Genomic DNA, 11955 nt, shown 5'->3' with positions numbered 1-11955 from the left:
CTTCCGCCGCTTCCGCGCCTGGCACCGCCGCGCATGCGCAGCGGGGCGGGGGGCGGGCCCAGGTCAGGGGGCGGGGCCGCCGCCGCGCGCCTGGCGGGGTTTGGGGGGGGCGGGGCTGGAGATGCTGCGGGGGCTGCTCCACCCCCGGGCCGGGAGGCGGAGCCCCACCTGGGCAGGTGCTCGGGTACCTGGGGGAGGCGTGGCTGCGGCACGGCGGGCAGGTGAGGGGGACGGGTGAGAGTGGGAGCGGACAGGTGAGCTCTGCAGGGGAGGGGGGACAGGTGAGCCCGACAGGTGAGGAGGGAGAACAGGTGAGCTCTGCGGATGAGAGTGGGAGCGGCCAGGTGAGCTCTACAGGTGAGCGGGGGAGTGGCCAGGTGAGCCCAACAGGTGAGGGGGGACAGGTGAGCTCTGAAAGTGGGAGCGGCCAGGTGAGCCCAACAGGTGAGGGGGGACAGGTGAGCTCTGAAAGTGGGAGCAGCCAGGTGAGCCCAACAGGTGAGGGGGGACAGGTGAGCTCTGAAAGTGGGAGCGGCCAGGTGAGCCCAACAGGTGAGGGGGGACAGGTGAGCTCTGAAAGTGGGAGCAGCCAGGTGAGCTCTGCAGGTGAGGGGGGACAGATGAGCCCGACCGGTGAGGAGGGAGAACAGGTGAGCTCTGCGGATGAGAGTGGGAGCGGCCAGGTGAGCTCTACAGGTGAGCGGGGCAGTGGCCAGGTGAGCCCAACAGGTGAGGGGGGACAGGTGAGCTCTGCTGGTGGGAGCAGCCAGGTGAGCTCTGCAGGTGAGGGGGAACAGGTGAGTCCCACAGGTGAGAGTGGCCAGGTGAGTTCTGCAGGTGATGGAAGGAGTGACCAGGTGAGCTCTGCAGGTGAGAGCGGCCAGGTGAGCTCTGCAGGTGATGGAAGGAGTGACCAGGTGAGTCCCACAGGTGAGAGTGGCCAGGTGAGCTCTGCAGGTCAGGAGGGACAGGTGAGCCCAACAGGTGAGAGCAGTCAGGGATTCCCCACAAGTGGGAGCAGCCAGGTGAGCCCAACAGGTGAGTGGGGGAGTGGCCAGGTGAGCCCCACAGGTGAGGAGGGACAGGTGAGCACCACAGGTGACAGTGAGAGTGGCCAGGTGAGCCCCACAGGTGAGGAGGGACAGGTGAGCCCCACAGGTGACTCCAGGTCCCCCAGGAGTGAGGTGGGGACACCTGGACAGGTTAGGAGAACACCTGGGCAGGTGGGGGAAACACCTGGACATGGAATAGGGACACCTGGACAGGTGAGGGGAACATTTGGAGATGGGCTGGGAATACCTGGAATGAGATGGAAACACCTGGAGATGGGGTAGAGACACCTGGACAGGTGAAGGGCACACCTGGGATGGGCCAAGGACACCTGGACAGGTGAAGGGCACACCTGGGATGGGCCAAGGACACCTGGACAGGTGAAGGGCACGCCTGGAGAGGTTAAGGACACACCCGGAGAGGGTCCAGTACACCTGGACAGGTGATGGGCACACCTGGGATGGGCTGGGAGCACCTGGAGAGGTGATGGGCAGAGAGCCACACCTGGAGTTGTCTGTGCTCACCTGAGCTCACCTGAGCTCACCTGGGAATCCCTGTGCTCACCCGGGGTCACTTGAGGTTACCTGGGCACACCTGGTCACACCTGAGCTCTCTTGGACTCACCTGGGTTACCTGTGCTCACCTGGGCACACCTGGGGCTACCTGGGCACACCTGGGCACACCTGAGCTCTCTTGGGCTCACCTGGGTTACCTGTGCTCAGCTGGCATTACCTGTGCTCACGTGGGCACACCTGGGCACACCTGGGAATCCCTGTGCTCACCTGGGGTCACTTGAGGTTACCTGTGCTCACCTGGGCACACCTGGGCACACCTGAGCTCACCTGGACTCACCTGTGCACACCTGAGGCTACCTGGGGCTACCTGGGCACACCTGGCATTACCTGTGCCCATCTGTGCTCACCTGGGGCTACCTGGGCTCACCTGGGCACACCTGGGGATCCCTGGGAACACCTGGGGCTACCTGAGCTCACCTGGGCACACCTGGGCACACCTGTGCACACCTGGGGTTACCTGGGCACACCTGGGCACACCTGGGCACCCCTGGCATTCCCTGTGCACACCTGGGCACACCTGGGCACCCCTGGCATTCCCTGGGCTCACCTGGGCTCACCTGGGCACACCTGGGGCTACCTGTGCACACCTGGGGATCCCGAATTCAATAAAATTCCCGGATTTTGGATTTTTGCCTCTTTCTTTCTTTTTTTTTTTTATTTTTTTGTCCTTTTTTTTTTACCTGTTTGGGTCTGGTGGGTGGGGGAGGGGCAGAAAATTGGGGGGAAATGGGGAATAAAAGGGGAAAATTGGAATTTTGGGAGAAAATGGGAAAAATGGGGGGGGGAATGGGGGGAATGGTGAAAAAATGGGAAAATTGGAGTTTTTGGGAAAAGTGGGGGGGGAGTGGGGAAAAAATGGGGGGAAAAGAGAAAATTGGAATTTTGGGGGAAAATGGGGGGGAAATGGGGTAAATTGGGAAAAATGGGAGGAAATCAGGAAAAAGGGGGAAATGGGGGGAAATGGGGGAAAATGGGGGGAAAGGGAAAATTGGAATTTTTGGGAAAAATGGGGAAAATTGGGAAAATTGAGAAAAATTGAAAAAAAATTGTGAAAAAATGGGGAAAACTGGGGGGGGGAATGGGGAAAATTGGAAAACTGTAATTTTGGAGGAAAATGGGAAAAAATGGGGGGGAATGGGAAAAGTTGGAAAATAGTGGGAAAATTGGAGCAAAACATGGGGGAAAGGGGGGGAAATTGGGGAAAATGGGGAAAAAGGGAAAAATGGGGGGATGGAAAAATTGGGGAAAAGGGGCGGGATGGGAATTTTGGGGGAAAATGGGGAAAAATTGGAAAAGTGGTGAAAAGGGGAAGGAAAGAAAAAGGCAGGAAAATTGGGGGGAAAATGGGGAAATTGGCAAAATATGGGGAATAAAAGGGCAATGAAAATCCTTTAAAAGGATTTTTAAAGGCACTAAAGAAATTAAAACAGAATTTAAAAGGAATTTAAAGGGAATTTTAAAGACATTTAAAAGGGATTTTTAAAAGACTTTTAAAGTTTTTTAAAAGGATTTTAAAGGAATTTAAAAGAATTTTTAAGGAACATAAAGGGAATTCTAAAGGTGTTTAAAGGGATTTTAAAAGAATTTTAAAGTGTTTTAAAGGAATTTTCTGGGAATTTTAAAATAGTTTTAAGGATCTGGAGGATCAAAATCCCAACTTTTTCTCACTGAACCAACATCCAAATCCCCTCATTCCCACTTTTTCTCATCCTGGAATCCCTTATGCTGAATTCCATCAAAATCCCAGAAAATTCCTTGGAAAAAAAAAATCCTGACTCTTCTTTTCTCCAACCCCCAGAAATTTTTTAAGGCAAATCCACCAAAATCCCCCCAAATTCCCAAATGGAACTAAATTCTCCAAATCCCCAATCCCCCAAATCCCCAATCCTCAATCCCATAAATCCCAAATCCCCAAATCCCAAATTTCAAATCCCATCAATCCTATAAATCCCAATCCCATAAATCCCAATCCCCCAAATCCCCCAAATCCCCCAAATCCCCACATCCCCCAAATCCCCAAATCCCCAATCCTCAATCCCATAAATCCCAAATCCCATAAATCCCAAATCCCCAATCCCAAATCTCAAATCCCATCAATCCTATAAATCCCAATCCCATAAATCCCAATCCCCCAAATCCCCCAAATCCCCTAAATTCCCCAAATCCCAAACCCCAATTCCATAAAGCCCCCACTGCCAAATCACCAATCTCAAATCCCATCAATCCTATAAATCCCAATCCCATAAATCCCAATCCCCCAAATCCCCCAAATCCCCAAAATCCCCACATCCCCCCAAATCCCAAACCCCCAATCCTCAATCCCATAAATCCCAAATCCCAAATCCCAAATCCCCAAATCCCAAATCTCAAATCCCATCAATCCCATAAATCCCAATCCCCCAAATCCCCCAAATCCCCCAAATCCCAAACCCCAATTCCATAAATGCCCCAATGCCAAATCACCAATCTCAAATTCCATTTTTCCCAAATCCCCCAAACCCCCTAAATCCCCCAAACCCCCTGAATCCCCACAATTCCGGTCCCTCCCGTTTCCCGCTGCCCTTTGGATCCGCGGCCGTTCCGGGGCCGAAGTTCCGGGAGCGGCTCCGAGGGAGCGGCCGCAGGTGGGGCCGGGATCCGGGGGGGATTTCTGGGATCCCGGTGGATTTTCGGGAACATTTCTGCAGATCCCAGGGGATTTTTGGGATCCTGGTGGATTTTTGGGAACATTTCTGCAGATCCCAGGGGATTTTGGAATCCCGGTGGATTTTCGGGAATATTTCTGCAGATCCCAGAGGACTTTTGGGATCCTGGTGGGCTTTTGGGAATATTTCCCTGGATCCTGATGGATTTTCAGGATCCCAGTGGATTTTTGGGAACGTTTCCCTTTTCCCTTTTCCCTTTTCCCTTTTCCCTTTTCCCTTTTCCCTTTTCCACCTTTTCCTTTTCCCCTTTTCCCTCCCCACCCCGTTCCCCGCTGTTCCCAACCCCAATCCCAGACCCTGACCCTGGAATTTCTCCTTCCCTGCAGGATCGGGATCGGGATCAGCACCGACATTGGGATCGGGATTGGGATCGGGATTGGGACTGGATCAGGATCGGGATTGGGACCAGGGATTAGGGATTAGATTGGGATCAGGGATTGGGATTGAGATTGGATCAGGATCAGGATCAGGAAGAGGATCGAGATCGGGATCAGGATCAGGATCAGGATTGGGATTGGATTGGGATCAGAATTGGGATTAGGATCAGGATTGGGATCAGGATTGGGATCAGGATTAGGACCGGGGCCAGGATCAGGGATTAGATTGGGATTGGGATCAGGAATAGAATTGGGATTGGGATTGGGATCAGGAATAGGATCAGGACCAGGACCAGGATTGGGATTGGATCAGGATCAGGATCAGGATTGGGATCAGGATTGGGATCAGGATTGGGATCAGGATTGGGATCAGGGATTGGGATTGGGAATAGAATTGGGATTGGGATTAGGATTGGAATTGGGATCAGGAATAGGATCAGGACCGGGATTGGGATCAGGAATAGGATTAGGATCAGGAGTGGGATCAAGAATAAGATCAGGAATAGGATCAGGACCAGGACCAGGATTGGGATTGGATCAGGATCAGGATCAGGATCAGGATTGGGATCAGCATTGGGATCAGGAATAGGATCGGGATTGGGATCAGGATCAGGAACAGGATCGGGATTGGGATCGGGATATTGGATTGGGATCAGAATCAGGATCAGGAATGGGATCAGGAATGGGATCAGGAATGGGATCAGGAATGGGATCAGGAGCGCCGCCCCCGCTGCTGCTGCTGCTCCTGGCGCTCTCCGTGCTCCGTCCCATAACCGGTGAGTTTGTGGGATCGGGAATCGGCAATTCAGGATCCAAATCCCCACAGAGCCGTGATCCCGTCCCGGCAACGGGGATCCTGAACTCTGGGAATGGGAAACCCCAAAAAACCCCAGGAACCCCAAAAATCCCGAGATATGAAACACAAAAATTCGGGAATATTGAATCCAAAGAATCCCAGAATGTGAATCTCAAAGAATTCCGGGATATTGAACCCCAAAACCTCTGGGAATGGGAAATCCTAAAATCCCAGGAATGTTAAACCCAAAAATCCCAGGAATGAGAAACCCCAAAAACCCTGGAAACAGAAACCCCAAAAACTCCGGGAACCCCAAAAATCCCGGGAATGGGAAACCCCAAAAGTCCCGGGAAATGGAATCCCAAAAGTTCTGGGAACAAAAAACCCCAAAAAATCCCAGGAACAGAAAACTCAAAAAAAAAATCTGGGAATTGGAAACCTCAAAAACTCCGGGATATGGAACCCTGAAAACTGAGAAATCCCAAAAGATCCAGGGAATGGGAAACACAGAATCCTGGGAACCAAAAACCCCAAAAACTCTGGGAACGGGAAACCCCAAAAACTCCGGGAATGGGGAACCCCAAAAACCCCAGGAACTCCATAAATTCTGGGATACTGAACCCCAAAAATCCCAGGAAACAGAAACCCCAAAAACTCCGGGATATGGAACCCCAAAAATCCCGGGAACAGAAAACCCCAAAAATGCTGGGAATGGGAAACCCCAAAAATTCCGGGGTATGGAACCCCAAAAACTCTGAGAAATCCCCCAAAAATCCAGGGAATGGGAAACACAGAATCCCAGGAACTGAAAACCCCAAAAATCCTGGGAACAGGAAACCCCAAAAATCTCGGGAATGGGAAACCCCAAAAACTCTGGGAATGGGAAATCCTAAAATCTCCGGGACGTTAAACCCAATAACCCTGGGAATGGGAAACCCCAAAACCCTGGGAACGGGAAACCCCAAAACCCTGGGAACACCCAAAATTCTGGGATACTGAACTCTAAAAATCTGGGAATGGGAAACCCCAAAAACTCTGGGAATGGGAAATCCTAAAATCCCAGGAATGTTAAACCCAAAAATCCCAGGAATGAGAAACCCCCAAAACCCTGGAAACAGAAACCCCAAAAACTCCGGGAACCCCCAAAATCCCGGGAATGGGAAACCCCAAAAATCCCGGGAATGGGAAAACCCAAAACCCTGGGATTTGGAACCCCAGAAATGCCGGGATATTGAACCCCAAATATTTGGGAACATTGATCCCAATCAATTTGGGAACATCGATCAGAAAGAATTCTGGGATATTGATCCCAATCAATCCCAGAATATCGATTCCAATCAATTGTTTGGGATCAATAATCAATCTGGAATTATTGATCCCAATCAATCCCAGGATTATTGATCCCAATCAATCCCAGGATTATTGATCCAAATCGATCTGGGATTATTGATCCCAATCAATCCCAGGATTATTGATCCCAATCAATCCCAGGATTATTGATCCAAATCAATCTGGGATTATTGATCCCAATCAATCCCAGGGTTTTTGACCCCAATCATTCAATGATTATTGACCCAAATCAGTTGGGGAACATTGACCCCAATCAATCCGGGATTATTGATCCCAAACAATTTGAGAATATTGATACCAATCAATTCTGAATTACTGACCCCAATCAATCCGGGATTGTTGATCTCAAACAATTTGAGAATATTGATACCAATCAATTCTGAATTACTGACCCCAATCAATCCGGATTATTGATCTCAAACAATTTGAGAATATTGATACCAATCAATTCTGAATTACTGACCCCAATCAATCCGGGATTATTGATCCCAATCAATTGGGGATTATTGATCCAAATGAATTTGGGAATATTGATCCAAATCATTTGGGGATTATTGATCTCAATCGAGTCAGGATTATTGACCCCAATCCATCTGGGATTATTGATCCTGATTAATCAGAGATGATTGATCCAAATAAATTCAAGACCATTGGTCCCAATGAATTTGAGAATATTGACCCCGAACAATTTGGGAATATTGATACCAATGAATGTGGGAATATTGATCCCAATCAATCCATGATTATTGATCCAAATAAATTGGATTGGGGATTATTGACCCAAATCAAACTGGGATTATTGACCCCAATCAATTCAGAATTATTGACCCAAATCAATCTGGTATTATTGATCCCAATCAGTCCCAGGATACTGACTGCAATCAATTCAGGATATTGACCCCAATCAATTGGGGATTATTGATCCAGATCAATTCAGGGTTATCAATCCAAATAAATTCAGGATCTTCAATCCACAAAAATTCGGGATTATTGACTCCAATCAGCTGGGGAATATTGATCCCAATAAATTTGGCGATATTGATCCCAGTCAATCAGGGATTATTGATCCCAATCAATCCCAGGATATTGACCCCAATCAATTTGCGGATTATTGACCCAAATCAATCCATGATTATTGACCCAAATCAATCAGGGAGTATTGATCCCAATTAATTGGGGATTATTGATCCCAGTGAATTTGAGAATATTGATCCAAATCATTTGGGGATTATTGACCCAAATCAATTGGGGATTATTACTCCAAATCAATTCAGGATTATTGATCCCAATCAATTTGACAATATGGATCCCAAACAATTTGGGAGTATTGATCCCAAACAATTTGGGATATTGATACCAATGAATGTGGGAATATTGATGCCAATCAATTCAGGATTATAGACCCCAATCAATCAGGGATTATTGACCCTGATCAATTTAGGATTATTGACTGCAATAAATTCAGGATTATTGATCCAAATCAATCCCAGGATTATTGATCCCAATGAGTTTGAGAATATTGACACCAAACAATTTGGGAATATTGATGCCAATCAATTCAGGATTATTGATCCCAATCAATCTGGGATTACTGACCCAAATAAATTCCAGGATTATTGACCCGAATCAATCCGTGACGATTGATCCCAAACCATCTGGGAATATTGATACCAGCCAATTCCAAATTATTGATCACACTCACTCTGAGATCATTGACCCCAATCAATTGGGGAATATTGATCCAGATCAATTCAGGGTTATCAATCCAAATAAATTCAGGATCTTCAATCCACATAAATTCGGGATTATTGACTCCAATCAGCTGGGGAATATTGATCCAAATCAATCCTGGGAATATTGATCCAAATCAGTTCGGGATTATTGATCCTAATCAATTCAGGATTATTGATCCAGTCAGTCAGGGAATATTGATCCAAATCAATCCTGGGAATATTGATCCAAATCAGTTCGGGATTATTGATCCCAGTCAATTCAGGATTATTGATCCCAATCAATCCCAGGATATTGACCCCAATCAGTTCGGGATTAGTGATCCCAGTCAATCAGGGATTATTGATCCAAATCAATCCTGGGAATATCTACCCCAATCTGTTCGGGATTATTGATCCAAATGAATTTGGCAATATTGATCCCAGTCAATTCAGGATTATTGATCCCAGTCAATCAGGGGATTATTGATCCCAGTCAATTCAGGATTATTGATCCCAGTCAATCAGGGATTATTGACCCAAATGAATTGGGGAATATTGATCCAGATCAATCTGGGATCATTGACCCAAATGAATTGGGGAATATTGATCCAGATCAATCTGGGATCCTTGACCCAAATCAATTGGGGAATATTGACCCCAATCAATCTGGGATCATTGACCCAAATCAATTGGGGAATATTGACCCCAATCAATCTGGGATCATTGACCCAAATCAATTGGGGAATATTGACCCAAATCGGAGATTTTTGCCCCCAAATCCTCTTTCTCCCCCCGTCACCTCCGCGATTTTCCCTCCCCTCCCTGCAGGGACGCTCCGGCCGCCGCTGCTGCTGCTGGAGGCGCCGGGCCCGGCCGGGATCCGCCTGCGGTGCCGGGCGGAGCCGCCGGAGCCGAACCTGCGCCTGCTCTGGGGCTCCGGGGCCGCCCGGGACCTCCCGGGGGCTGCGGAGAATCCCGGCGATCCCGAACATTCCCCACATTCGGAAAATGCCCAAAACGCCGGGATCTCGCTGCTGCTCCGGCCGGGCTCCGGCACCGCCGGCGCCGTTTGCCGGGCCCTGGGAGCGGAACCGGGAGCGGCCGCCGAGTCCGCCGTGGTCATCGCCGGTGAGGGGCCGGGATATCGGCAATTCTGCATGGAATGGGAAAATCCAGCGAGGTTTGGGGTTTGGGGGTTTTTTGGGTGATTTTGTAGGTTTTCTGGGATTTTCTGGGGTTTTCTGGGGTTTTCTTGGGGTTTCCAGCGCGGGATCGGCTGCAGAACCCGCCGTGGTCATCGCCGGTGAGGGGCCGGGAAATCGGGAATTCTGCACCCAGTGGGAAAATCCAGCGGGGTTTGGGCTGTTTTGGGATTTTTTGGGTGATTTTCGGGTATTTTTGTAATTTTGTGGGGTTTTCTGGAGCGGCTTTTTGGGTTTTCTGGGATTTTCTGGGCTTTTCTTGTGTTTTTTTGGAGTTTTCTGGGATTTTCTGGATTTTTCTTGTGTTTTTTGGAGTTTTCTGGGATTTTCCAGCATTTTCTGGGGTTTTCTTGTGGTGTTTTTTTTTAGTTTTCTGGGATTTTCCAGCATTTTCTGGGATTTTCTGGGCTTTTCTTGTGCTTTTTTTTGGAGTTTTCTGGGATTTTCTGGACTTTTCTGGGATTTTCTGAGGTTTTCTGGGATTTTCTGAGGTTTTCTGGGATTTTCTGGGATTTTCTTGGGGTTTTCCGGTGTTGTCTGGGATTTTCTGTTTTTTTTTTTTCTGGAATTTTCCAGTGTTTTCTTGGATTTTCCGGGCTTCCAGGGGTTTTGGGGATTTTCTTGAGTTTCCCGGGGTTTTCTGGGCTTTTCTGGGATTTTCCAGCGTTTTCTGGGATTTTCTGGGGTTTTCTTGGGTTTTCCATGTTTGTTTGTTTTTTTTTTTTTTTAATTTTCTGAATGTTCCTGCACTTTTCTGGTGTTTTCTGGGGTTTTCCAGGTTTTTTTGGGTGTTTTCTGAGCTTTTCTGGCATATTCTGGGGTTTCCTGAGTGTTTACAAGGTTTTCCAGAGTTTTCTGGGGTTTTCTGGGGTTTTCTGGGGTTTTCTTGGGTTTTCTGCGGTTTTCCAGATTTTTGGGGGGATTTTCCAGGGATTTTCAGGTTTTGGGGAAATTTTCCGTTGTTTTTTGGGACTTTCCAGAGTTTTCTGGGATTTTCTTGGGTTTTTCTTGGGTTTTCCAGCATTTTCCGGAGGTTTTTGGGAGTTTCTGGGGTTTTCTGGGGGTTTGGGAAGGTCCCAAATTGGGCGGGGTGGTTTTCTGTGGGATGGGGGAGGAGTCGGGATGGAATTCCCAGTTTGGGATGGGATTCCCAGTTTGGGATGGGATTCCCAGTTTGGGATGGGATTCCCAGTTTGGGATGGTTTTCTGTGGGATGGGATTCCCAGTTTATGGATGGAATTCCCAGTTTGGGTTGGAATTCCCAGTTTGGGATGGGATTCCCAGTTTGGGATGGGATTCCCAGTTGGGGTTGGGATTCCCAGTTTGGGATGGGATTCCCAGTTTGGGATGGGATTCCCAGTTTGGGATGAAATTCCCAGTTTGGGGATTGGAATTCCCAGTTTGGGATGGGATTCCCAGTTTATGGCTGGAATTCCCAGTTTGGGATGGGATTCCCAGTTTGGGATGGGATTCCCAGTTTGGGATGGGATTCCCAGTTTGGGATGAAATTCCCAGTTTGGAGATTGGAATTCCCAGTTTGGGATGGGATTCCCAGTTTATGGCTGGAATTCCCAGTTTGGGATGGGATTCCCAGTTTGGGATGGAATTCCCAGTTTGGGTTGGAATTCCCAGTTTGGGATGGGATTCCCAGTTTGGGATGCGATTCCCAGTTTGGGATGGGATTCCCAGTTTGGGATGGGATTCCCAGTTTGGGATGAAATTCCCAGTTTGGGGATTGGAATTCCCAGTTTGGGATGGGATTCCCAGTTTATGGCTGGAATTCCCAGTTTGGGATGGGATTCCCAGTTTGGGATGGGATTCCCAGTTTGGGATGGGATTCCCAGTTGGGGTTGGGATTCCCAGTTTGGGGATTGGAATTCCCAGTTTGGGATGGGATTCCCAGTTTGGGTTGGAATTCCCAGTTTGGGATGGGATTCCCAGTTTGGGGATTGGAATTCCCAGTTTGGGATGGGATTCCCAGTTTGGGATGCGATTCCCAGTTTGGGATGGGATTCCCAGTTTGGGTTGGAATTCCCAGTTTGGGATGGGATTCCCAGTTTGGGTTGGAATTCCCAGTTTGGGATGGGATTCCCAGTTTGGGATGGAATTCCCAGTTTGGGATGGGATTCCCAGTTTGGGGATTGGAATTCCCAGTTTGGGATGGGATTCCCAGTTTGGGTTGGAATTC

General features: G+C 48.6%; 1 protein-coding gene and 1 long non-coding RNA gene across 3 annotated transcripts in view; both read left to right on the top strand.

The window, feature by feature from the left end:
• Positions 1–249: 249 nt before the first annotated feature.
• Positions 250–2211, top strand: LOC134433151 (uncharacterized). Of its 2 annotated transcripts, XR_010031498.1 has the most exons (4): positions 250–357; positions 391–404; positions 651–1389; positions 1431–2171. It is a non-coding gene; the product is annotated as an uncharacterized LOC134433151 (long non-coding RNA). The 2 variants fall into 2 exon arrangements; XR_010031499.1 differs by having other exon boundaries at positions 651–2211.
• A 3202-nt stretch (positions 2212–5413) lies between these two features.
• The window catches only part of LOC134433150 (butyrophilin subfamily 2 member A1-like), a 28254-nt gene continuing 21712 nt past the window's right edge, over positions 5414–11955 (top strand). The window contains exons 1-2 of the mRNA XM_063182031.1: positions 5414–5483; positions 9394–9693. Coding sequence (XP_063038101.1) covers positions 5414–5483; positions 9394–9693 — 370 coding nt within the window. The remainder of the gene's footprint in view (positions 5484–9393; positions 9694–11955) is intronic.

The sequence above is a fragment of the Melospiza melodia genome, unplaced genomic scaffold, assembly GCF_035770615.1.
Source record: "Melospiza melodia melodia isolate bMelMel2 unplaced genomic scaffold, bMelMel2.pri scaffold_145, whole genome shotgun sequence".
NCBI lineage: Eukaryota > Metazoa > Chordata > Aves > Passeriformes > Passerellidae > Melospiza > Melospiza melodia.
This window is presented reverse-complemented; position numbering and strand designations above follow the sequence as displayed.